The sequence below is a fragment of the Pterocles gutturalis genome, unplaced genomic scaffold (assembly GCF_000699245.1).
Source record: "Pterocles gutturalis isolate BGI_N339 unplaced genomic scaffold, ASM69924v1 scaffold30493, whole genome shotgun sequence".
Classification (NCBI taxonomy): domain Eukaryota; kingdom Metazoa; phylum Chordata; class Aves; order Pterocliformes; family Pteroclidae; genus Pterocles; species Pterocles gutturalis.
The window spans coordinates 988-28,590 of NW_010126625.1; the positions used below are offsets into that span (position 1 = coordinate 988).

Below are 27,603 nucleotides of genomic sequence, written 5' to 3' on the forward strand. Positions count from 1 at the left end.
CAGGAGGTGCATTGTGTGATGGCACAGATTAAAACAGCAACTGTGTTAAAGAAAAGCACTTTATGAAAGTAGGTCCATTAAGAAGAAAAGATGAAATAAGGATTCAAAATTGGCCAGTTCACCAAGCTCATTTTGCATTTCAGATAACTGAAAAGATACAAATTGCATACAGACCTATGTAAGGTAGGAACTCAACTCATTCTTTTCTCTGGAGTAACAAAATGTCTATCTTTTCTGAAACTACATTGAAAAATAGGAATTACCACATGGAGTGTGTTATTATCTCACAGTGGCTAGGACTAGTTATTTCAGAAGAGGTAAAGGGGAGGTCAGTATGGACAACTGCCATGATAATGGTTTTTTTTTCTTCTTCCCTAGATGAAATAAATGCTGCTGCTTCACACAAGCAGGCTGTGTCATCTGGCAAGTCTTTGCATCTCTCTCTCACTGCAGTAAGTATAAAAAACCAGCTCTAAACATAGACAAAGTAAGCAGAAAGGTGATCAAGCACTGTGTATTCTTTCACATCTCTGTCATGTAGAATATTTTAGAGTATTTGCTTATAAAAACAAAAAACTCCCCCTTGAAAATCAAAAGCAGTGAGCAGACACTGAATCTGTTCGAAGTTCAACAAGCGCCTTTATCATCTTCTTAGCTACTTGTGTTCCGAGGACTCCCAACAAGCTTCCTACCTGTGAGGTTTCCAAAGGAGTAGGGTAGATGGCACTGCAGGGCCTCTCTCTGGGAGACAAGCAAGAGTTTTCTCGGGAATGTTTATGTTTGTCCGACAACAGAGGAGAAGCTAGAATATAAATGTGTTATTAAATTTATGCAGTCAAAGTCAGACATTTCAATCCTATGCTTATGACAAAGAAATCCTCTGTCATCACTAATTCATATTATGTCTAAAACTGATGTCTGACCAGTGATATCATGCAGAGATTCAGCTCTGTAATGTATCAAGAATCATTTAATATGGTTTACCACAGGAGATGAACACTGACCTCTGGCACTGGATGGAGCAGAACTGGTCACATTAGGTGAAGCAGAATGAGTAGAACTCAGGCTTGAGGTAGATGGACTAGGCTGCGTATAGAAGAGATGCTGTTGTTACTACATCACACTTACTGGTTTGGAAAAGAAAAATTTATAACATACTTTTCACTAAAACAAAGAACTTACAATTGTTAGACTAGTTTTTCATTATTTCAAAGTAGCAAACCAGTATAGAGAGCATTAATGTAACTACACAAAGATGTAGTAAAATACCAAATAGATAGAAATGTGATTAATATATTAAAATAATTACATCACAACTGTGACAACTGGACAGAAAAGTATGTAAGGTCAGATGACTTCACATCACAGTGCATTGCTGTTTATTACTTTTGTAAAAAATTCATGCTTAAAGAAGAAACAGTTACACAAAGAATTGGTCTTTCTAAGTTAAGGAGGTTAACAGTCTATTTAAAGATTTGGTTTTTAAAAGAAGTATTAAAGAATTGGTCTAAGTTAAGGAGGTTAACAGTCCATTTAAAGATTTGGTTTTTAAAAGAAGTATCAGCAATAACTTTGAGGTTTCTGAACAAAACAGTAGAAGTATTAATTTAGTAAATACCCTTCTAAGAAGGATTCTGTTTAGTTTGAAGAATGATAATAATTTGTACCTGCATGTTAAAAACTTCATCAGAGCTTTCTGATTGCCCAGTGATATTGCTAACTTCAGCAGAAGCTTGGGATGACAGTGATGAGGATGAATACCGATTGACAGCTGGGTAACTCAAGGGACTATTATAAGAATAATTAAATAGAAAATGGTTAACATTAGTTGCCAGTCATAATTCTTCATGTGAAAACAGCATGTGTTTATTAATCTCCACAGTTTGATTTTGATTTCTTATTTGAGAGAGAGAGAGAATATATATATCAGCTATTCATGCCTGAAGATACTTCAGGTGGACAACACAACAAAGTGTGCACACAAAGCAAGCAGAAATGTGAAGTATATTACGGGTCATCTCCCATGAGCAGCAGTAATTTAACTTGCCTGCGTCGTGGTATTACCCTGGCACCATCAGGGCTCATAGAAACAGGTATGGAATTTCGACACACACGAGGACTTCCATTTGGGAAATGAACAGGGCTAGCTTGTACACAGGCAGAAAATTCCTGACAAGTTGTTAAAAGAAGATTGATTAAAATGACCATAATATCCTCAAGCATTTTGTAAGATACAGTTAGTAATTTGAACAGTTATATCTGCATTTTGGATCAGCTTCGTCATTAATAAGAAAAATATCTTAACTTTTCTCTGATAGTACTTTCCCTTTAGTAAAATGTGACTGTTTTTCTCTGCACCTTATGGAATGTTTAACTTTCTCTTCGCTTTGTGGTACTGTACGAATGCTGCAAGTTGTAATGTGGACAAACAACCAAAAGACGTCACTATTTGTTGCTTAGGAAAATTAAACAACCCTTACTGCAGCTAAATGCTCTCCTGGTTTATCCATGCATCTGCTCACGTACCTGTATTCCCAAGCTTGACTTCATCACAAAGAACTGATCCACCAGCTTTTTGTGCAATGGCCTCATGTCCTGCGGCACTACCTTCTCGTGCACTGCTAAGCCAAATTCCAGAATCTGGGCCTGCAGGAGGGGGAAAAATATTTTTGATCCATTTTCTTTAAGCTTTCATCATCAATTAGGATACTAATAAAAAAAAATCCAGCAAGATGCACATTATATTAAAAACATCTATCTAAATCCCCAACAGACCTGTAATCAAACAAGACCAAAACCAGTAATACACAAGAGAATTTATGCCTCTTCCCATTTTACCATTCAACCTCCCCAAAGACGTGGCCCATGCAAATACAACTTAATATAAAAACCACTGTGAATAACACAGTGAAAAATCTGGCTAAATAGCAACTTTGCAAAGGAGCAGTTCTAAGCCCTAAATAAAAGCTGTTTTCTACAAGAACAGTTCTAAAAAGCATGAAACAACAGCAATGACCACATCCACCTGAGACCCTGTAATGTATTTTCAACGAAATCCATGGTTCCCTCTCCTATTCCAACTCCCCAGAGACCTCAGTAAGTGGTGGCTTTATCTATATTCTTGACACAAGGCATGACAGGCTTCAGAATAACATTGCTAAAACTCTAATCTTGCTCAAATTTGGTCACAGGCAAAAATACTGAATTGGTTCCATGAGGAATCATGAACTCAAATTTAAAAACAAAATAGCTACACTATGCTGTAATATATTTGGATAAGAGCTACTAGCTCACATTTCCAGGCAGCCTGTGCACAGGCTTGCAGCTGGGCAGCATCACTGACCTGAGGTCAGGAGTGCAGGACGTCCATCCGCACCCACAGCCATCCCAGCCCTTCTGAATGCTCCACATCTTCTGTTAAATCATCTGTGGGTGCCAGGCAGGGTTTAACTGCTATCACTTAAAATCCACATTTTTGTAATAGGAAGTTATTAAGTGCAGTTTTAAATTGTAAGGGTTAGTGAGATTAACTGCAGCTTGAAAAACCAAAACTGCAACATAAATTACCATACATAATCTAAATTAAATTGAGCTCAGTGAACCTATTCTGACTGATACTGAGAATCTGTCCCTTCAGCTGATCTGACCAAAAGATACCACAATGCTGACAAAAAATTGAATTTCCATATTGCCAAATTCCAATACTCTGATCTCTTTATCTCAAGCTGGCAATAAAGTTTGAAATTTCAACATGCTGCATAGAAAAAAAGATAGGTAAATGTCAGTTTAAAAAGCTGAAATACTCAGTACGATCACTCAATCAAAATATTTTTTTTCAGCATTTCCAAATGGAGACACTTCATATTTGAGGCTGGTAGGTCATTGTCTTATAAACAAATGAAGAAATAATAAAAAAAATATACAGTGCATAGAATACTCACTGTTTAATTTAATCACTTGGTGTTTAGTTTACTGCCTACCTATTACTTGGGCAGTTGTTGGATATGTTCCACTGTAATATAATTTTTCAGGCTTTTTTGCTCCTATGCTAAATATTACAGTGAAAATGTTTGTTCTATAGTATTGGTAAAATACATCATACAAATATTTGCTGAAGCCATCAAATGTTTCAGTGAGATAATGTTTATTCTGTAGTAGTGGTAAAATATGTTGTGCAAATATTTACATATGAGCATCACAAGGCAAAAACTTGCCTCTCATTCAAACATTAATTTAGAGTAGTTTGAAGTGATTAAGATGACGATGAAAGGACTAGGGAAAAATATTAACGTGATCCAGAAACCTACTTCTATAGGAAGTTGCTGTCTCCTTGGAATCTAATTCAGAAAATACTGAAGACCACCGGGCAATTATTAAACTCCAGAATTTTCTATTTTACTTTTATTCACTTTTTAGCTAGAACAGCTGAGCAGGCCTAGTCAGTCTTCTTCCCACTTTACCTGTTCAAGCATTAGCTCTCTCAGGCGTGTGATCTTCTCTCCATCCTCTGGATGGTTCAAGACATATTCTTTGACAAAGAATGCCTAGGCAGAATAAAATCACAAAATAATATAAAGTCAGCAAAAACAGATTGCTTTTTTTTTTAAACAAGTTTTTAGACAAAAGCACCTTCTACTGTAACAGAGGACAATAAATGCTAAATAATTACTTATTCACATATCCATTGGTGAAGCCTATGGACAAAGAAAATGTAGCTGCTCTTGAGTGGAATTTACTAGTTCTTCGATATCCATAACAGATCCTGAATCAAATTTGGAAACCTGCAAATCAGAGTTGAAACCAAACACAGGTCACCTGAACTAATTATCCCTTCCCCATTAATTGTGACATAGGAGTTTCAAATAGTTACAAAGATATTGATTTTCCTCTCTTTTCATACTAGGAGGTTCACTACCCCTTAAATATAAAGACATCTTAAGAACAGTGTGAAATCATATGCTATTATATGTATTGGAGCTGTGGCATTATCTTCTTATTCACTCTTAATATAAATAATGTTTCAAAGAACTCAAAGTGACATTGTTGTCTAAAAGCCAAATTTTTCACTTCAGGAGCATCTGACCAACATCCAGGCATGTTCATGAGCTTACATAACTTTCCACGCCATCGCCAATGCTCAGAACGTACCAGCTATAGCACCTTGATGTAATTTTACCCACCAGCAGTGGCCTAGACATCGCACTCCCCTGTTAGTTCGTGATTGCATCTTTCTTAACATGGCAACTATTCTACCCTGCAAGGGGATTGTACTGAGTTTACAACAATCCTTGACACTATTATGTAAAGAAAATGCCCACTTGCTCAGGTGAGAGATTTCTAGACCTTCTCAAAAACACATCTGTCACAAAACGTGTCTGTATGCATACATATACATGCACATGGTTTTCTATCCAGAGAGTTGAGAGGATAATAGTGGCTGCTCTGTCCTTTGTTTTCCTTTTGCACCGTCTTTGTATTTCCCTCATGTACTTCTTACAAGGTTCTGCATCCAAATTTAGCAGTTAAATTCTTTGATATGCAGAATCATTTGTAAATATGGGGAACAGTAGAGCTGGAGATAGGTATACCCCTTCCTCTGATTCAGTTCCAAAATTTCATGCTGTGACAAACCATAACAAGGAAGTGCTGAGACCTGTCTAGAAAATGCTGATACTGTAATGAAGAACATTTATTTCACATGGTCCTTTCACTGCAGATAAGCAAAATTATAAGAATTAATGTTTAAATTGTTAAAAGGAGCCCTTTGATACTTGCTAAAATCCCCAATCCCAAACTTCTGCCAGATGATGTTTTTTTCCATGAGCTACAAGACTAATGTTCTTTCAATATCAAGCAGGTGGTGTCCCAGTGGTTTTGGGCTGAGATTTATACAGATCTGTAATATGAGTCAGAATATAATAATCTAACTTCAAACAAAATCACCAGTACTTTAGGAAAAAAAAATAGAAATTTAATAAATCTAGTAAGATTCTTGGAGCCAGTGGTTTTCAATCATTAATCATTAAAGTGCCTCTACTGTTCTAGCACATGTAAAGGAGCTAAAAGAAATGTAAGTTATAGTATAAATTGCAGTTTGAGAGGTGTTAGTGGGCACAGAATACACTCTTCATGCTTTTCCAACAGTGTTTAGGAAAATATTAAAATAATAATTTGTTCACTCTACAGCCATTTCTAGCACACATGAAGGTGCTGCATAGTAACTATTCTGTAGACTTTCCTGGAATCTGTTCCTGTATTGAAACCAGTGAAAGCTCAGCTTTAACACCTGCAATACCAGCCAGAGTGCTGAATAATTAGAAATAGCTGCTTTTTATCCCATCAGGAGAGGAGAAAAAAGGAAAAAAAAAAAAAAAAAGGGGGGGGGGGGGGGATAAGGGGGGAAAAAAGGGGGGAGAGAGGAAAAAAAGAAGGGGGGAAAAAGGAGCACAGAACCAAGAAGGCAGAAGTTGGCCAACAGATGTTATTTGCTGGGTGTTACACTTCTTAAAGCTTGGAAGTTGCCTGAAGGGAAGGATGATATCTGTAAAGACATGTAAAGACTGACTGAGTTTTGAGCTTTGTACAGGGCAGAAGGCAAAAGCAAGTAAAACAGACAGGCAAGCTAGAACCCTTAATATGCTTGTGAAGAATGGAAAGCTATGCAGAGACACCGAGCTAGCTCTGACACTGCTAATTCAAACCAGACATAGCTCTGACATGACTATATTTCTCAAGGGACTCCCTTCATAGCGCTCTACTACGCTAAACAGTTTTGTTGTTGTTGTTTAAAGACAGCTGGGAAGCCTCAAACATGGTCCTGCTTTGCTTTAGTCTCACAATTTTCATAACATTGCAGTTTCGATGACAGATTGTAACACTACAGGGGACTCAATTTCTTGTAGTTTTATTTAGATGCAGTTTTATCAAATTTAATACTGTTGAGTGAACACCGAATCCTGCAGCCTTTGAGACAAGTGGACAGAATGTTATTCAACTTGGCATTTTCAATGGAAAAGGAAAAACTAGCAGACTCAAGTATTTCATAAGACTACTAGGAGAAAGAAGATGAACAAGCTGAGCTAAAAAAAAAAAATCTTTAATTTCTTTTTACCGCGGTTTCAAAATTTCACAGAACTTTTTGGAAATACAGCACTCCAAACATTTAAAGTTCTCCAAAGGTGATTCAGAGATGGTAACAATGAGGAACAACTTTTGGGAACAAATCCAGCATTAAATATTTCTTAATTATATGTATTATTTCCTACTAGATTTTTCAAGAAAATACCTTTTCTTAAAACTTGGAGAAGAGAAAGAAGGGTCTAGAATAATATGATTCTTCAAGATAATAACTTTTTTTGTTAAGAATTATTTTTGTGAGTATATATAGATATATATATAGGTACACACACATATCTATCTATCTATTTTAAAATTAGAATGTCTGCACAGAAAAGTAAATTTGCTGGTTGCCCATAAGTAGCTCCTGACCTAGAAGGGCAGGGAGGAGGGAATATATTATAATTATATAGTTACAATTACTATTTGATTAAAAATCCTCAAACATGCAAGGTAATTGTGAATTGACTTGTCACTGGAGTAAGTTTGTGGGAATACCTGCAGCAAAACAGTTGTTTCAATAAAGCGATACATATTAAATATCACCTCACCCAAAACTTCAATATAGGCATAATTAATACTATAATTGTTTTAGTACTTTCTGTCCTCAATTCATTCAGAGGAGCTGCAGCTGTACAGAGAAAGAATCAGTGTCATGGTTTAACACACTCAGCTAAGCAGCAAAACACCATGCAGCCGCTCACTCACCCTCCCCCCTCCTGGGGATGGGGGAGAGAATTAAAGGGGTAAAGAGACTCATGGGTCAAGATAAGAAAAAAATAATAACTACACTACAATGATATTGAAAATAATAATGATAATAATAATGTTAGTATATGCACTACAGGGACTTTGTCCCCTTCCACAGTGGCGCCCAATGTGCGGCACAGACCCATAACCCCAGGATTGGAGTTGCTACAGCAGGTGCTGGGGTTGGAGTCAGAAACTGTCATGACAAATTTTTAATAAAAAGAAAATAAGTTGCTTACCTCTTGGTATCTAGCAACTCCACCATTAACTGCTGCATCAATGACCCCATTTAGACACATCGTGAGAGGGTTAATATTTTGCATCTGTCGAGTTTGACATTGACTAATCAGTGTTCTCAGCTGCTGGTTCTTATTTTCTAAGACTTCAATAGCATTCTCTAGGGGACTCATTTCCACCTGAAAGGGGAGTAAGGAACATTGAAAACATACTTAATCTTCAGTTGAAAGATGAAATATATTAAAGGTAATTTTTGATTTCTTAAAACAATACTACTTTATATTCTATAGTATTGGGGTAGAAAAAGTTCTTCTCACCTGGGCTACACTCTCTGAGTGTACACTCTGAGCACAGAGAGAATTAATTTTATCACGTAATCAAGGACCAAAATAAACAACCATCCCTCTCTTGTAGATTCATTATCTGACACTGAGAGTCACTCAACCCTTGCTGCAAAAACTCACACTTCAGCCTGTGGTGGAACTCTTAGAATTCAGTGCTAAACTGTTGTTGGTACCTTTACCTAAAATGGGCTTGAGGTCTGGGAGAATTTACAGTGCTTGAGGGCACAGAGCAGAGCTTAAGTATGGGCAAGCGAATTCCCCCACCCAAAGTGAAGTCAACAACTAGACATTATGGATGAGGCATTTGAATGTAAGCTTTGAGCTAAGATGATAATCAAGTTATAGTTAAAGGTAGTCCTTGAGCAGGATGTGCCTGTCTTCTCTAGAGGGTGAGGAAGCTTTTCTCATAAGTAGTGTGAATTGCAGGAAAAGTGAAAAGCTAAGCAATGGGAAGAGTACAGGCCTGCAGTTGCCATAATTTACCAAAACATACAAGCACAAATCTGAGTAAATTATGACTATAATGGTAACGCAACAGTAAACTGAAGATCTTCATATTAGGGTTCATTAACCTAGTAAGGACTCAGTAGGAGTCAACTAACAAAGTTTCTCACGTCACACACAATTTTTTGATTTTTATTAAATTCCATTTTTTGTTTTCTACAGGAGAATATAAGGATGGTGAATGAATGACATTTTGTTGCTATTATAAAATAAAAACACAATAGAATGTTAGAGAAAATCAGTTGTACAATCACATTCCTGTATTTAATGGGACTATTATAAGACTGGCTTTGACAGGAAGGAAAATAGTTACAGATGTTATACTCCTGGGCTTAACAATTGACCAATTATTTAGAGATCTTTATATGAGAAGCACTCCTCCAAATAGATTTGAAACATGTTTAAGGATTTTCTAAGAAATATAACAACAAGGAAGGAGAAGAAATTACAGTGAGTCAGTAACTGATTGCTACATTAGACCCTATGCCTACAGGTTCTGCATAGGCATGCTTCCCTGCCCATGCTGAGATCTGGGAACTTCAACAGAGCTCTAGGCAGACACCGAGATATACCCACACCCACTTATTATAGTAGAGGAACTTGGAGAATGTTTACTTTTCAAGAACACTGAAAGATATGTTAAGCTACAGATATTCTAAGTATTAAAAGTTACATCATGCTGAGTTTTAAGAAAGTAATTTGCTGACATTAAATGTGATCTTTGGCTGCCCCATTACCATTCTCAACTTCTTTTTTCCTCAACTGTTTAAATGAATCATAAGGGTGGTTCTTAATAATACTTTTCAAAATAAGAGAAACCAGACAACTCGAAATACTTTGTAAATAATTTTGTTATAGCCAGCTTGAAAGCTTGCTCAAAGAAATTAGATATGGGTAATAAATCTTAAAGTAGTTCATCAAATAACATATGGATAAGGAAGTAAAAGAACCCACAACATGCATTGCAACCATACTCACTACTTCACGTTTTTCCACTTCAAACCAACGAGATATTCCAGGTAAACTCTGCACCAAGATCAGTGTAGTTCTCTCCACCCAGAGACTCTACAATATACAAAACCAATTTATTTCCCAAATTTGCCTCTATGTTTTTCTTAATTATTCCCAGTTTTCTTTATGAATACCTTAAGTAACAGTATACATTAAAAAAAAAAAATATTCACATGCAAATTTCTACTGCAATGCCTATCCCAGAAGCCCATGACTTCCACTTTTCTCCTTACTTTCTAGGACCTACTACTAAGCAGTAATTTCTGCTGATTCTTCCCTCTTAAACATGGTATTATTCTATATTAAATGTTGTCCCCTCATCTCCAAAAGTCACTTACAACTAATTTATCATTTTACTATTCCCTTTCCAAGATAATAACCGAGAAGAGGGAGTGTTGAGAAGCAGAACAACTTACAGATCACACAGAGTGACCAGCTCTCCTCTGTGAAGTCCTGTTTGAGATTCGACAATGCATGGCTGATGAAATACTCAAATGTACTACTGCTAGTAGTATGTGCAAGAAGTTTGTAAAATGACAAATCAACACATAGGATAGTGCTTACACAAAATATATGTAAGCTGTTCTATTAAAATAATGGCCTGAGCTTTAATTAGAGGACAATAGTGACTTAATTTAGCTAAGTTAACTGTAAGAATCCTTAGAGTTCTTTCCTCTAACTTTATAAAAAAATTATTGTGTGATAATTTTCTTTGTATGTCTTAATACCAGAACATATTCTGCATCAGAATGCGTTTCTAGGGGTCCAGAATTAAAATTACACAAGAAGAATATAAGATGAATCTTCAGTGTGACATTTTTATTAGGAGAACAGAAGTAATTTACATATCAGGGAAGGAACTATAGTCTTGGTATCACAGGAACAGAACATTATGCTGCAGTTTAGTCAAAACTGTCTCTCCCTTGCTCTAGGGAGAGATAACTTCTGGCAATCCTATCCATACCCCAGATTACCTACTTAACAATGTTTTCCCATCTCTCTTATAAACTTCTCTGGAGGCTGCTCTGCTGTCTCCAGTTCTGCCTCCTATATGAAACTCATGCAAAACCAAACAGGTACTTTTTTCTGTCCTACACCCATATACAACAAGACCTTCCCATCTCCCATATATTTTTCATATTACTTTAAATAAAATGAGAAGTGAAATAGTCAAACCTGAGCTACCGTCTCCTCTAGAGAATTTGTTATACCACACTCAGTTAAACAACACAACTGTAGATGATGTTTTAATAACACAACTGTCGTTGACATTACAAATAAATCCATAGGTCCAGTAGATCAGGAGAGGGCATGGTACTTTACCTTGAATTCATTCTCCTTGTCCTTGGTCCCTTTGTGAAATGGCCTGTCATATCGGAATCGCCAGATGTGATTCACTTTGTAAAAGCTCTTGATGTTGTCGGGAATGCCGTCTCTCTGAAGGACTTCCTGGTTTTCTGGAATTGGTGTCACTGCATAAATCTGCAAATCTGTATGTAAAGAGTTAAGGCAATCCCACTTCATTCAAATTAGCAAAGCATATTGACTCCTGAAGCATGACAGAAGAAAAACTCCTTAAAAACTGTGTATCACAAAATGCTTCTAGACTATTCATGGCTTGGGAAAGGAACCTGAGACTTTTTTTGATGGTTTGGGATTTCTTTGTACTGTTTTGTTGAAAATTTCATATTTATTTTTGCAATAGAGCTACTTACATGGATAGTACATGGGGTAAAGGGATTTAATTAAATATATTCTTACACATATTATGTCAATGCCATGCTAACATTATGTTGTATTGGAGAACTTGAATTACTGTAACTTGAACTGATGCACCATTATCACAGTGGTGATAGTTCTACAAGTATCTTTGGCTAAAGTAAGAATGTTAATAACCTGTGAAGGAATTTTTAAATAGAACCAACAATCATACCAAAAAATTCCATACATAATAGAGTGACGAGGACAAATTTCAGGGGAATTCTCACCTACCATTTATTTCAGTGGAGGCATATTGTGATTGAAATTGGCTACAGGTGTACCTGCATTTTTTAAAAGAATGAAAGATGTAACTGCAGTGTATGGGTTTCTGATTCTGTGGATACACTGTGCTTCTGCCTGAAAGATGGTCTCATCTGGCTGATTAGCATGTTGCATAGCAATGGCATGTGGAAACTCATTCAGCATTCGCTGCTGGAAGGCCTCCAGCCTCTCATAGTCGTGTCCTCGGCAAACAAATTCCTTATTCTGAGCAGAATAAGAAGAAAAAAAAAAAAAAAGCAAGTTATATGAAAATAATTGAGTATCATTAGATAGATTCAAGCACAGTCTTAAATATAGTCTTTCTGGGCAATTTTTACATCATTTTAAGACGTAAAAAAAAAAAAGAAACAAAAGGCAAGCATGAAAATAACAAATCTAGAAAGAACAAGCTACTCAGAAGAAGGAAGTTTTACCATATAAATTATGTTTACTCACAAGTCTTGAAAAATTATTATACTTAAAGCTTTAATAAAAATCTGAAGGGAAAAATTGTTCTTATTGGATTAAGGTATGTAACTAACATAACAGATGAGATTGTATAAAATACGTAACAAAATTTAATGCAACAGACAGTTAAGACAATGAAATGGGCTGAGTGTCCTTTCCATGAGGAATTAGGAAACTTTGAAGTTATACAACTCTGAAGAAAAAAAAAAGCATAAGAGAATGGTAGAATGCATTGTTTGCCTTATCCTCTAAACATTTATGAGTTATCAGCCTGGTAAATTACAATTATCCAGTTTTTGCAATGTGAAGTAAAAAAATACTCCTGACTACAACATGACTTTTTTTTAACCTCAATGCCCACTATGAGGTTGTCCCATTATTTTCCTGAGATTGTACATCAATACAGATACAACACACAACCTACATTAAACATGAGATGCCTGGATTTGGAGCACCGGTTGCAACTAGTCACTGACCACAGTGGTGCTGAGGGCTTCCTGTAGCTGTGGAACAGCACTTTTTGGTTTGATTCTGCTTGCACATGTTTGAAATAAGTAAATATCTTAACCATTTTTCTAAAAACAGTTAAATTATTTTCCTTTAAAATCAATACTAGAAAATTCTAAAAAGTCATTACTAATGTGTTCCTCTTGAAGCAGGTTTAGACAGAAACAGTTGCTGTCTTCATAGTATCCTGACAACAGAGATAGGAAGCATTGAATTCTGAAAGCCTGGACTTTCATGGGAATTGCTACAAGAAATCAACTGCAATGGTGTTATAGTGCAACTACACATTAAAAGGTGAAAGCTTTATTCTGAAGATTTATTCTTTATTCCTTCTATTGCAAACATACCCAGGCTGTTTGAAAGAGTTACAAACTGCTTTGCCATTAAAAAACTAAATCAAATATAGTAGTAACAGTAGTAGTGTTAGTAGTAGTTGAGGTGTTTCTTGTCAGTGCTGCAAGCAGAAATCTGTGCTGTGTGCATTTACCTTGGAAAATGCATAAATACTTCCTGGGCAGATGCATGAGCAGTGAAAGACATACAGGTCTGAAAGTACTGCACTACTGTGAAGCTTTTTCCAGTACTTTTACTTCATCAGTTGACATATTTTTAATAGTCTAAACATTAAATTATTTCTAATTAACATTTTCAAATTGCTTTACACACATTTTATATTCAGATTACTACTAGGTAATATCGAAAACTATGTGCCCATCAGACTCTTTTTGTGCATTGCTTTTAAAGGGGAAAGTTTCACACTATATTTACCATTTGGAAATTGTAATTTTCCCCACCACAAAGGCAAAGAAAAAACACACGTTTTAGGCCTCCAACATACAGAGGAGATTCCTTCATCACTTATTTGAATTACCATAGGAAGAGGAGCTTGGATTAAGATTGCAGTGGCCCCATGATTAAGATGGGTGACGGTCAATGCATGTAAACCACTGCAGACTGTGGAAGAGGGGAACAGTGCAAACACGACTAACATTTTCAAGGGCACTTCAGTAACTTCAGAATCCAAGGTTAATGTTCAAAGGTAATTTTATGTATCCGGTCAGCTTTAGTACATTGATAATCAATGAAACTCAGCATGTTGAATTTCCAAGTCATTAAAAAAAATGGAACCTGGGAATATAATTACTTAAATCATATATTCATGTCTCACTGCCAAGGGATTGTTCTTCTGACAGCGTTGAGTGACCACCACCAGAAGCAGAACAGGATACATGGAACAAACTACCATGAAAATAAGCCATTGGTTTGTGGAATAGTGTAGGTGCACGTTTTCCAATATAGACATGAATGTTAAGTTTATGTGGGACTCTGGAAGCCTAGCATTTGTCTTTCCATTAGACAGGACCTTTTCTTAACCCTGAAAACATGAGGTTATTTCACTAATTACCACAAAGAATTCCCTGTTTCTCGTAGGATAAGAACTTGTATATGGTCTGATCAATTTCTCACATAGAGAAAGTGATTAGAAATGGCAGCACAAATTCCAGAACTACTCCATTCTGTTTATTTTCAATTCACTTACTCTCAAGAAGAATGGGAACTTTTTCCCGTAAAATCCAACTCTGAAAAATTCTGGCTCCAAACGCTGTTGATCCATAATTTTATCATACAAAGATGCTTCCATCATCTGTATGAGATTGATAAGAAATGCAATTAGTCTTTTTTGAAAACATATTTTTACCTTAAGCTATCACAAAAGGGAGGGTCTTTCAGCACGCTGCTCTGGAGTACTGGAATTTCAGTACTCTAAGCAAGAATAAGGACATCTAGAAGTCTCTGAATGTATCAAATTAAATAATGATATCTCTTAATGACCTGAAAGTTTCCAAGAATTTTTAAAAAATTGCTTTTAAATATGAAGTACTTATATTAAAGGGATAAAATATTAGATTCATGTCAACACACATAGTTCTTTAATAAAAATGGAAGTAATAGAAACACAGTTTGAAACATAAGACCCAGTAATCTGCTAATCATCCAGATACATAGCAGTAATGTGGTCAGTTTAATCAGCAAAGTCCAATTTCCATATTCAAAAGAGCTGTGTCCAAATCATACCAGATTCCAATGATTTAAGCATCTAATGTGAGTTCCTCTGCTAATCGGATGATACATAGCATAGATACATAGCAGTAATGTGGTCAGTTTAATCAGCAAAGTCCAATTTCCATATTCAAAAGAGCTGTGTCCAAATCATACCAGATTCCAATGATTTAAGCATCTAATGTGAGTTCCTTTAAAAACTCACAACAGCAATTAACATCATTTTTGAGCAATAGATCCTGCCTTTATTTCACTCAAAACACTGACGCAAAGTGATCTTAATGTCAAAGTCCCCTTTTTCTGATGATATTCTCTGTTCTTAACTTTTTAATACTGTGAAAAACCAGTATTAGCCCCGTTTTAGGTAATGCAGACAGCTATTTAATGTGTATATGACATTAATGGCCGCCTAGTTTTATTGCTGTGAGAAATCCCCTCACCTCCATTTTTGGATTAACATAGGTGGCACAGATATAGTAGAAGGGTATTTCCCAATTCAAACACAAAACACATTGAAAACAATTAATTTAATATGCATAAACTAATTATTTCATTCCCATGATGACAGTCAGATTGCTTTTGCTCACAGGATTCTGGAACTGGGGTATCTAAATATATATGGAATAAGCAGATCACAGGGAGTACTGCCATGTAGCTCTGTGTTGGGAATTTTGCATAATGCTGTTAAGTAGCTCTGGATTAAGTATACTTCAATCAGTCGTAGCAGCAAGCATCCTAGACATACAGAAAATTTAAAAAGGAAGCTGTAATATAAAATTGAATCCATCAGAATCAGAAAAGGGAAGACTGAATAATCTTTAAAATACAGTATCAGAAAGAATGAAGAAAGAAACAATGTTTAAGAGTTCTAAGAAAAATGAGAGAGAAAGCAGGAAGACTGTCTGGAAAGATTCATTTTTGCTATATGATATTAAACAGACCATATTTTTATGCAGTAAATTAAAAAAATTGCAAAGGTGTATGTTGCTTGTTGCAACCTGTTTGCTAGCACTTACAACTGCAAAGATACACTGCTGCTCCTAGCAAAGGACTGAATGGAGCACATTCCCTGGATAAACCACAGAAAACGAATTAAAGAGAATTTGTAATATCCTTTTTCTGCATAAGCATGCACACAAAAGGGGTGTTGTTGTACAGGTACAAACACTGCAAGATCATTTACTTTCCCATTTTTCTTCAAAAAGCTCACACTACTGTTTTATAATTGTTATTGTAAGAAAAAAAAAAAAAGATAAAAAATAAAATTTGCAAACCAAACCTGAAGACCTTTCTGTGGCAAATTTAATTTTCTAAGTAATATTTTATAACCCAAACTAAAAAGCTTTTTGATCTCTGATTGATGAAAAGTACTCAGGTACATTACCCTCATCTTGCTGAGGTTTCTGTAGTCATAGTAGCTCTCATACTGTTCTGCAATTTTCCTGCATAAGATAATGCCATTTTCCCAACACTGCAAGCAAGTAAAAGATGCCCAGTGATTTCAAAGCAACTGTTTGACAATTCGGTTATTTATTACAAATATATTTATGTTCTTTGTGTACTAAGTCATACCTCCAGTAACTGAAACTTAAACATATTGTCCACTAGACATACTGATAGCTGCTGACTAATACTGATGAATTCTCTGAAGGATCAAAAATATATTTAGAGATTTATTTGATAAATTATTTTTTACAGGACTATCACTGGACAAGATACAAGTCATTGCAAGAGTGATACAGATCTTTTGATACTACATATGAGACTGATTCAACACAGTATTATTTTTACATTTTAAAACTGTATTCTTAACATATCCTCCTTAATTTTTGTATATTGGAAAATATTTCATTATACCATATAATTTAAACTCAATAAACTTATTACAGAATTTTCTGAAAAAATTGATGATCGACATCAGTTTGATTACATTTACAAGGCTTACATGGATATTACACTAGCTACACAAAATTGTAATGAATTCCTTGTTTATCAGCAAGACAAATCATCACACAAAGGGTATAGAAAATTTTAGACTACAGGATAATTACTCTCACTTAATTCAGAATCAGCATTCTCACTGATTACAACAAACTGTGATCCCCAAAACCCCTTCCTTTTTAGAGAGTCTACAATTGCTACTCTAAAAGACACAACGGGATTTAGAAGGTATAAATATAGTCCCTATAGTTCAGAATCACGATTTTTTTCCTCACTTGGTCACTAAGTGAATTTCATAAGCTTTACATGGCTCATTTTCACCACCTTTAAAGTGGGGAGAAATTATACTATCGTTTATAAAGTGCTTTGACAATTACAAAGCCAACTGCTACTCAAGTGCAAATTATTCTTGCATGTATGTGTGGGATTTCTAGGACACAAACACAGGATTAGAAGGAACCTACTGTGTCACTAAGTAACTGCTTAATCAGGCAATGACAAACACTTCCCCTCTAGATGAGAAAAGACTGCAACCCTGGAAGTAATGTCCTAAAATTAATAAACTATCCATCATTCCAGATCCACTCAGTAAACTAGGACTATTTTACCTTTCCTCTATCAAAGTTTTGAATGATGGTCAGATGGAGACACTCTTTACGTTGCCATTCTGTTTGCATGGGGTAGTTGAGAAATTCTCTCAGTGGCCGATCAGACCACTCCAACAGCTCATCGTACAGGAGGAGCGTGTAGGCAGCCTCTACAAGACAAATTACAGCATGCTACTTAAGAACACCAAACAAATAAAACAGCCAAACAAAGTACACAGAAATGTGAATGCTCCTGATGAGATGCACCTTTTTAATCCGTAACTGATTTATTTCAAGTATAAGACAGATGGTAGTGCTGGTTTTGGACAGAGTTACTATCTACAGCTATAATAAATTCAGCTTATAATTTTCACACGCTATTTAAAGTGGAGCCACTGAGACTGTTTTCCTGGAGTCTGACAATACAGAGGGGACAGAGAAATTAAGAAACAATTTTCTGCTTAGCTCCAGTCTTCCCTACTGCTTAGGAGAAACTTTCATTGTCTCTGCTGTCTGAGCAAGGGGACAAGGGCCAGAGGATGAGTAACATCAATAAAGAAAGATGAAAGAAGGTAGATAGGAGTATGGACACAGTCCAAAAGATATTAGGGCTGGAAGGGAAATGGAGAGGCACATATGTGCTTAACGGACTCCATTCTTTCCATAACAGAAATAAATCCCTCAATAAATCCATCACAGCTGAGTCTTAACACTCTACCGTAACAAATAATTTAGAAGTGCACACACAAAGTATTTTATTTTATTTATTTTTAGGTTTGGAAATATCAAACCTATTGTTGCTCTCTGGTAAGAGAACTGTGTAGGAACCTTTAGATCATGGTTGGTAGAAATTATCTGGGAATACCAAAATTATTATTATTATTTTTACTTTGATTTGAAGAATTCCTCAGAACTGGTACACTAAAACTAATATTAAACAAATTTCTCTATTGCAAAGTCAGGCTTTGGCCAGTTATGAAACACCAGGATTACTACAGATTATGACAGTTCAATTTGGCTAACCGTGCATATGCATTATTGTTTTCCAAGTTAGTGGTCAGTCTATTTTTCCACTCACAGGGCCACTTAGTACAAAGATGGGCCACGTTCTGGAGACATACTGCATTGGAGAAAGAAGCTGCCTACTAGACTTATTTTATTGCAGGTTTTACAGATTGTACATAAGACAAAATACACTCTGTAAAGTACTAAAGCACTTTTTGTGCTAAGGTAGGGTTGCCCCAGACAACCAGATCTTACTTCTGCCCCTGCCATACAAGTTCCCATAAGAGAGATGAATTAAACCAAACTGTACAGAGTTTTTTCTAATGGTACTGTTCCTCTTATGCATCCAGCTTAAGAACCCATGGATGAAAAACCATCACTGCAGGAGATGCTTGTAGGAAAATGTACTTTGAATCCAAATGTTGTAAAATGCTAAGCATGGTGCAAAATGACGCTGCACAGCAGTACATATGTGCAAGGGAGACAGCTGAAGTTGCACAGAAAAATCTTAATTCTGGCATCACACAGCTTTCAGGCTGCTTGACTGGTAACATCCTTTGTCACAGTTGCAAGCTACAGTCTGGTACTCAAAATATGCAGCACATTTATATACCAATTTAAAAAAATCCATTAAGTTAATAATAATAAATCATTCAAAATCGTAAGGAATCAAAAGATAGCAGAGCGTAAATACATGTCAGTATAGCTCTCTATGACCCTTCCTTTCTAACGCGGCATGCAAGTCCTTAGTTTTAACAGACTTTTGCTGCCATACCTTTTTTTTTTTTAAGTTAGCATAAATGTATATAAAACAAAATAAGAATGGCCAAACTGGACAACAGGTCTGAAGGGACCCTCTACCCACTGTTACGCAGCGGCCAGCATAACAAATAACACTGGTACCTTTGGGAGAGTTCTGCAACTGTTGGCTGTGCACCAAAACAGTAAGGAGAGATAAACAGGGTTGACTCACGATGTGAGAAATTCAGTTCATACAGGGAAGATTCAAAAAACTAAACATTTCTAAGACGGATAGACACAAAGACAATCTCTTTACATTTCCTAGGTGACTGAAGGGATGCAAGAGGAACTAGTGCATTTATGTACTTCAGCCTCAAGAGAGTTATACTTATAGCTGTAACTGAGTGCTGGGTAACAAAAGATTTGAAGCTACGTTTTCTATTAAAAAGGACTTTTTTTTTTCCACAGAGAATTATTAGAAACAGTCCTGTAAATCATACTATGAAAGGAGAGAAAAATTATTTCAAGGGCAAGCTGGCTTCATCCCTAGAATGAAACTATGCAGTTAGCAAACTAATGGTGCAACATGTAGGAATGCTGCTGAACTAGCAAACTTCTTTTCCTACTCCCATGTACTTTAGATCAGCTGATTTACAAAAGGTCTGTGTGTTGTCATTGATTGATAAGGCAAAGCAATGGACTACATAATTCTGTTTTCTAGTGGAAAGATCGTCTCTATCCCAGTGCCATGGGTGTGAGACAATCCTTCCTTAAGACTCTCACGCCAAAAAAAAAAACAAACCAAAAAACTCAGTTGTGGAATCTACCATGGCAAAGAATGCAAAAATCACGTGTTAATAATAAATACACAGGAAATACAAAAAAGTCCTGGAGATAAATTTTGAGCAAAATACTGTTTAAAATAAGAATGTATGGCAAAAAAAAAATTAAAAATTAGGTTCATATCACTGCTGAAGGTAAACGAGATACATATTAGCAGCCAGCATGGAAAGGGAACTCAACATTGCTTAGAGTTATTAAAATCTGTTATGTAAAATCAGGAAATGAATAGTTGGCACAAAAGCCAGCTGTAGCAAAGATACTGCTTGATAATCAAAACTCTCTTGTGACTCACAACTGACAGATCACTTGAGGAAATGAAAATCTCTCCTTAATATATCCTGCTATGTAGTCTACACTTCAAACCCATGAACTGCAAAGGGACTGTGGAAATTCCAAGTGAAGGATCTTCCCTATGGATAGCAAAAAAGCATAAGGAAATTTGCTGTGGCAGTAGGTACATGTAGCCTGTTTACTAGAGACCCCCAGCCAACTAATCTGATTTTAAGAAGAAAAAAATTCTGGAGAGCTTCTGAACACATGCGGTTGCAATTGCAAACACTAGGGAAAAGATAGAGGTATTATAAGGTCAGTTACATACTTTGGCCATCAAAGATTGTTTAATTTAAAGATATATTGATTTTACCTTCTCCAGCAATTATTAATGGCATATAGTTACCCAAATGAACTGCACTTTATGTTGTATAATCAACAAGCATGCACATTATCTTCTTATTTCTTCATTGTCCTAATTTCAGCTGGGAGAGAGTAAACTTTCTTCACAGTAGCTAGTGTGAGGTTGTTTTGGATTTGTGCTGAGAAGAAGGCTGATAACATACTCATGTTTATAGTTGCTGTCAGGACAGTCAAAGACTTTCAGCTTCTCTGCTGTATCAGTGTCTGCAGGTGCTGGAGAAGCTGGGAGGGAGCACAACCCCAATTACTAGCCTAGGATTTGATCTTAAGTTTAGGATTGAGACACGAATTGGCCAATAGTATGTTCCATATCATGCACATCATGCTCAGTATATACATGAGGCTCTGTCTGAAAGCTCTTTTCCCCTCTCTCTGTGTCACTTCTCTCTCAGGGATGCCTCACTATCTCGGTCAGCTCTCCATCTCTCAGCTGCTCGGGCTCTTATCTCTTTTCCGGGACTGCAGTTTTGGGACTCTCCCTGCTCTGGGATCATTAGCCTGGAACTGGCTGAGACTTGATCATCCGGTGGTGAGCAGTTTCACTGTGTATCACTCATTTGTATATTTGTATACTATCATTATTATAATTATTCTTTTTGATTGTATTGTAGTTTAGTTATTACATTGTTCTTAACCCACCAGCCTCTCTTCCCTTTACCCCTTTAATTCTCTCCTTCTCGGGGAGGGTAAGCAAGCGGCTGCGTGGCATTTGTTTGCTGCTAGCTGGGCTTAAAAACACAACACTAATTTAAGAGATAATGGCAAGCCCTGGCACTAAATTCACATTGAGAAATCCTGGACAATAGTACTGAAAATGTGGCATACAAAGATTCAGAAAAACATCAGCAAAGTGCTATACTTGTTCCAGGTTTTAGGATCTCTGTCTCATCATTAGTAAGTGATATGCGTCTTCCTTTCTTTTCTTTTTTTAACATAAAAGTTAGGTTCTCAAACACAGCTGTGTAGAAACACCACAACAAACAGCTAACCAGCAGCATTACAAAAAAGTATACTGGCTCAGATACTACCAAATAGACCCATAAAAACTTCCTTTAAACTTTACTCATCTTGGGTGAAGAATGACTGAATCACACATTTATTGCCAGTGTGTATTAATAGGAGTCTTTTACAATCAACATGGCACAGCAAGTAGTAGAGTTGTGGGGCTGAAAAAAACCATATTTTAAGAGAGAGACTAATTCACAAGGAAACTCAGCTGTTGCCTGGGTCAGTGTATTCTGCACTGAGGATCAGTTTTGCAAAAGACTGCAAATCACAGACCAGTCCTAAATATCTTTTTCTAGTTTGTACTCAATTACCTGTGAAGTTTTGTGCTTTCAGATGTAGGTCATACAGCTTATGAATATAGCGAATATACATCTCTTCCTTGTTCAGTTCAGTCTTGTAAAAATTCTGCAATAAAATTGGATTTTGTAATGAAATGTGGCAGTGAATAAATATATGATAGTGGTTACAAACGAAAGACTTCAAACAATGCTCTACAAATACATGCATAGATATGAAAGTTTCACATGTACAAAGTCATTACACAGAACTGCAGTAGTACAGTTAGAAATAGTAAATAGAATAGAAAATTTTCAGTAGACAAGTCAACAATTTAAATTCTCATAGTCATAAGAGGAAGAACCTGACAGAACTGAAATCTGACGGTTCTTTCTTTATAAATAGCAATCCATCCAAAAAGTGCACCCATGTATCCTTACTTAGACCATTTAACATCTTGCTGAAAGCTATATGTTGATTTTAAAATACTGAGAGAACTCTGACTTTTGTACTCATATTTTAACAAAATATCCACTGCCTGGTATGCCCACTCTTCCTTCTGTCATAGCAAAATGCCAGGACCATGACAGCTTCACAAAGAATACTTCAGTATTGTAAACAGCACAATCCTGAATGAAAAATGTGATTTCTTCAGCCCTAACTGATGCTGGGAACTGGTAAAACTGATGCATAGATACTGAATTGCATGATTGAAATCATGCACTCTAAAGTGATATCCAGGACAAAATTTCTAGAAGTGGCTAAAGATTTCTGGATGTATAACTACTATTTGTTGTTACATGGATAAAATATGAAATGTAAGATAAAAACTCAGTTCAAAACAGTCATCATTTATTTGCAAGCCCTAAAACAAAGTATGAAAATGTTATAGGGAGAGGAGCACAACCCTATAGCACCGTTCACAAGTATTGCCATACTCACTATGGATGTGTAGCTAAAGTCCACCTGCCAGCCATACTTAACATTCAGGATAACCTGCTTTGGTTAATAAAATTTTGTAGGCTAGAAGAATCTGGCACTGGCGCTCAGTAGCAATTAACAATTTCTGTTCTGTTATTCAAATCACTATTTTGAACTCTAAGCAAGTGGTCAAAAATTTTCTTCTATTGTACAGTATTATTCTGTGCCACTGTTTCCTAAATTAAGTTATTATCAAAGAGAAAGGTGGGAGGAACATTATAAAAATATAAAAATAAAAACTTTGTAGAGAAAGTACTTTTTTTAACTGACTTGAGGAAATAACTATGTATCAATAGCTCCATAACAACATGCCCCCTTTAGGCCATCATCTGCCTTTATAATCCAAAGGCTCCTCTTTTCCTCCCAGAAGGTGTAGATCATGAACAGATGCTTCTCTTTATAAGAGGAAATGAAAAAAATATCTGGTTTTATGTTCATGTTTACCTGTTTGAAAAAAAGCATAACCTACAATACAGAATTGTGAGCAATAAAGCATAAAGAAAAAATATTGCACTGAACTGCAGTACTAGGCTTCTTGGCTCTCACCTCTAAAGGTTGTGAGAGACAAGACTAAAGGTTCCAGTTCTTGTCACAAGTCTAAACTATACAAATCAACTGCTTTTTCTCTGAAGCTCAGCTCTGACAATGTCTGGTTGGTCTGTAAGCCGAACCACAGAACAGCCCAGTCACAGCTCAGGAAATGCATCATGCTAATAAAGCTGTTGTGTGATTTTTCAATAATCTATTTCAAGGTATAAAATATAACAGATGTAGTCCTCAAAAGAGGACATAATGTAAAGAGTAGACTTCCCTAATTAATAAATACTTTTTTTTTCCTAAGGAAAAACAGCCTGAAAACAACATTCAAACAGGCAATGTGGATATGTTCTGCTTAAATGGCATGATGTTGTATGCCAGCGTAGAGCATCACAGGAAAATGTTCTCTTTCTAAGAAGCAGTAATTTTCTATTGATAGAACCTGAAATAGCAATTAAATATCAAACTCCAATGAGGACCAGAGATGCCCAAGAAAAACTCCTCAGTGAGTTACCAAAAGTTATTCAATATACTTTCAATGCTTTTGGTACAACTCTTTCATTAGAAATTCAAATTTCAAATTGAAGTTAGGTGATTCTTATGCATAAAGAACTAACTCCATTAGAGATCTCTTAAACCAGCTTTTCCAAACAAGCATTACTAATGTGAAACCTATTCCAGATGATCCAAAGGGTGGGAAGAGTAGGAAAAAAGTTCCTACCTTCTCCTTTCATCTAAGTTATTGCTGCTGGTGCATACTCCTTCTGCATATTTCATGATGTGGCATAATTCCAGTTAATTTCATAACTTGGTTAACTTGAACAATTTTATTTTTTGGAAGAACAGCACATTCCTCTATGGCAAAACAACGTAAAAATTCTCTTTTCATGCCAGCCAGTCCTCTTATCTTTGGAAGTCAGAATACCTTCAAAGTAGTGTTGAAAAATGAAATATTGCTTCCTCCTCTAGACTTCAAATAATTTTAACATTATACATTCCTCTAATTTCATGAAACATCTTTTGAGATGACAACCACTTCATCCATCATATGGGCAAGCAAATGTCTTAAAATTTGTGTGCTACTTCTGGAATTGAAATTTCCTTTTCTAAATTTAGCATTCATTGTTTCTCTGGGGTACAAATAGTATTAAAATTTGGCTGATAACTATTACAATATGAAATCTGCCTTAGCCAGTGCAAGTAATTGAAAATTCCATTAAAAGGTATTATGGTGTTTTGGGGTTTTTAAATATTTGATTTTTCTTTTTGTGCAGATCTTGGATGATTTGATAATAATAGTTTAAAAACTACTTAGTGAGAGGATGAAAATAATCCAGGTTCTTTACAGAATTCAGATCATGTCAGATATTCTGACAGAAAGCCAGCTGCTCTACAACCATGTAGTAAACATCACCCCTATTTAGAGAGCACTATTTTCCTACTGAAGAAATCCTTTATTCTCTTATGCATAACTGCTGCTTAGAAGTGATACCAAATTGTTTCACTGATGTCAAAAATGCAGAATTACAAGTCAGCTTATTCTGGTTTTGTCCCTAGCTAAAAATATAGCTTTCCAAAACATTCGCCCTGAAAATGAAGACTTTCCAAGGTTAACGGAAGTCAACAAACTTGTCAGTAGAAACTGGCCTAGAACCAAAATGCATCTTGTAAATAAAAATGAAATATTTTTCATACTATGAATTTGCACTGTTGGTTTGTCATAATGATCATAACATGACAAGACAAGTACTTGAGCAGCATTTCTGGCTCTTCTATTGGGAAGAGAATGGATAGCCTGCAGTCAGAAGACTTATGTCGTAAGAACCAACTTGCATCAGTTATTGGGAAGAAATGAAATAGGAGAAATCATGTAAGTTTTGCTGATTTTGGGGAAGGAGAAAAGGCTTGTTCGTTTCTATGAACTCAGAGACCAATTAAACTTGGAAAATACTTGGTGTATTACAGATCTCTCAGAGCCCAACTATAAAATGCCAAAGAAGACTAACTCCGCACTATATCAATTTCACCCTGAAAAAAAAAAAATCAGTGTTCCTAAGTGCAGTATTATTCTTTCAACTTCCACTCAAACTGCATCAAGAAGCAAGGTACCTCCTATTCAAATGTCTGTCTGTATACTAGAAAACGCTCAGCTGAAATAAAAAACGGAAAGAAAAAGTATTATACAAACCAAAAGGCTAACAGTGCAGCCAATCTTTTTGCCATCCACTTCTCCCATTTTCATGCAGTCCCTAAAACAGAAAGTAATGAAAGTCAAAAGGAATGACATTTATCTTCTTGTAGTGAAGCACACCCCACAAAACAGGCATATTTGACTTGGCAAGCTGACTGAAATGATACAACCCAAAGGCATTTGGGCGAACAGAGGACCCAGGTGTGTAAGGGATTTCATGCCTCCTTTTCTAGGACATGGAATACCACAATCATGAAGAAAGTAAATTCTTTTTATTCTGGCTCAGCCACTGATTTGCTAGGTGACTGCTGGAGATCATTTGGTTTCTTCGTACTTTGTGCTCAAATCATGCCAGCAGAAGTCAGAATGCCTGCCAGAAGAGGCAGTCCTACTCCCCTCCTGCTCTCAGGCACTCATTCACAGACCTGCACTGCTGCCTGAACAAACCTCAGGAAGAGATAAAGGTTAGGCAGCATCTTCTGCTGGGTTAGTTTTAGCCCACGTCAGTCAGATCACCAAAGTGTGCACAAACACTTCTGTTGGCACAAGGAAGAGTGTGATGTGAATGAGGGAATGAGCAGGGATGAGTCTGCTTTCTTTTAGAGAGTCCACATCTAAATTGGTCATGGGATTACAGCATTAGTTTCTCCTCTCCGAAAAAACAGAATGACACTGACCTCCTCTGCAAAATGCTCCAAGATCCACCAACTTTTCCTCAGCACCACTTTATAATTAGTATCATTTATTGCTTGGGGAGACAACAGATCTGACCCTCAAGTCAAAAGTTAAAACGGAACCACACAGAGTTTGATTATCACAAGGGGAAAAACAGTGTCAGTATAATCATACTGAAGTAAAAAAATAACAGGCAGACATCCCTATGCATTCACTAGTTAACATAATTTTAAAACATACTTGCATACATGAGCTAATCAGTTGTCCCAAATACATATCCACCAGTATGCACAATTGTTTTGAAAGATGTTGGATTGAAAGCCCCGGAGGGCTGTAACCCAACCAGTCCCTGAAGAGGAATAGCACTGCCAGGCTTCTAGAAATTAAGAGTTCAGTCTCCTTGCTGACAAAATAGCTTTCCTTTCAAACTATCAGTGAGGATAGCAAGTGGAATACCAGGTCTTACCGAGCATCCCCCATGGAACCAGGGGAAAAAAAACCCTAACATGTAAGCTCTACAAAGTGCTACGACTGATGGCAATAAGGAGGACTAAGCTGAAATCTGAAGTTTCTACACAGACTTCGCAAGAGACTGAGAAAAGCCCTCTTAGTCTCCCACTCCTAAAAGGGAGTATGCATCTCTTATTTCCCTCTCCTTTGTTCATGTGGTTCAGTCAGATGCAAGTTTCTCACCCAGTGATCATGTCTTTGTATACTGTCATGGGTTAAGCACAGACTGCTTAAAGTTAACTCTGTTAATTATTTTTTTTCCTCCCTCTTCTTCATAAATAGCTAGCAAGAGGCTGTGTTTTGGATTTATGCTCAGGAGGATTTATGCTGACCGATGTTTTGTTCTGCTGCCAAGGTCAGCAGACGAGCAAAGAGGCATAGCCGGTTGCTAGCATAGGTTTTGCTCTTAGGTTAAGATTGAGAACCAGACTGACCAATGATTTATTCCATATCATGCATGTCATGCACAGTATATAGGTAAGAACTCCCGGAAGAGTGCTCTCTTTTGCCTTCGCTCCGCTTTCGGTTTCGGTGCTCTCTTCTGGCTCCGCGTCGCTCTCCCAGGACCTTTCCCCCCACACACACACTCCGGTCC

General features: G+C 36.4%; 1 protein-coding gene across 1 annotated transcript in view; it reads right to left on the reverse strand.

Moving 5' to 3' along the window:
• LOC104465842 (dedicator of cytokinesis protein 4-like) overlaps window positions 1-26,978 on the reverse strand; it is a gene marked incomplete at its 3' end in the record, with an annotated part of 27,580 nt that extends 602 nt beyond the window's left edge. Inside the window, exons 1-16 of the mRNA XM_010079048.1 lie at window positions 26,965-26,978; window positions 25,821-25,881; window positions 22,150-22,243; window positions 17,570-17,718; window positions 16,405-16,491; window positions 14,500-14,604; window positions 12,005-12,209; window positions 11,286-11,452; window positions 9,930-10,016; window positions 8,106-8,282; window positions 4,461-4,544; window positions 2,527-2,646; window positions 2,048-2,169; window positions 1,668-1,788; window positions 1,005-1,086; window positions 693-802 (exon numbers count right to left, since the gene is read on the reverse strand). Of these exons, the coding sequence (XP_010077350.1) occupies window positions 693-802; window positions 1,005-1,086; window positions 1,668-1,788; window positions 2,048-2,169; window positions 2,527-2,646; window positions 4,461-4,544; window positions 8,106-8,282; window positions 9,930-10,016; window positions 11,286-11,452; window positions 12,005-12,209; window positions 14,500-14,604; window positions 16,405-16,491; window positions 17,570-17,718; window positions 22,150-22,243; window positions 25,821-25,881; window positions 26,965-26,978 (1,785 nt within the window). The remainder of the gene's footprint in view (window positions 1-692; window positions 803-1,004; window positions 1,087-1,667; window positions 1,789-2,047; window positions 2,170-2,526; window positions 2,647-4,460; window positions 4,545-8,105; window positions 8,283-9,929; window positions 10,017-11,285; window positions 11,453-12,004; window positions 12,210-14,499; window positions 14,605-16,404; window positions 16,492-17,569; window positions 17,719-22,149; window positions 22,244-25,820; window positions 25,882-26,964) is intronic.
• Between the last annotated feature and the right edge of the window lie 625 nt (window positions 26,979-27,603).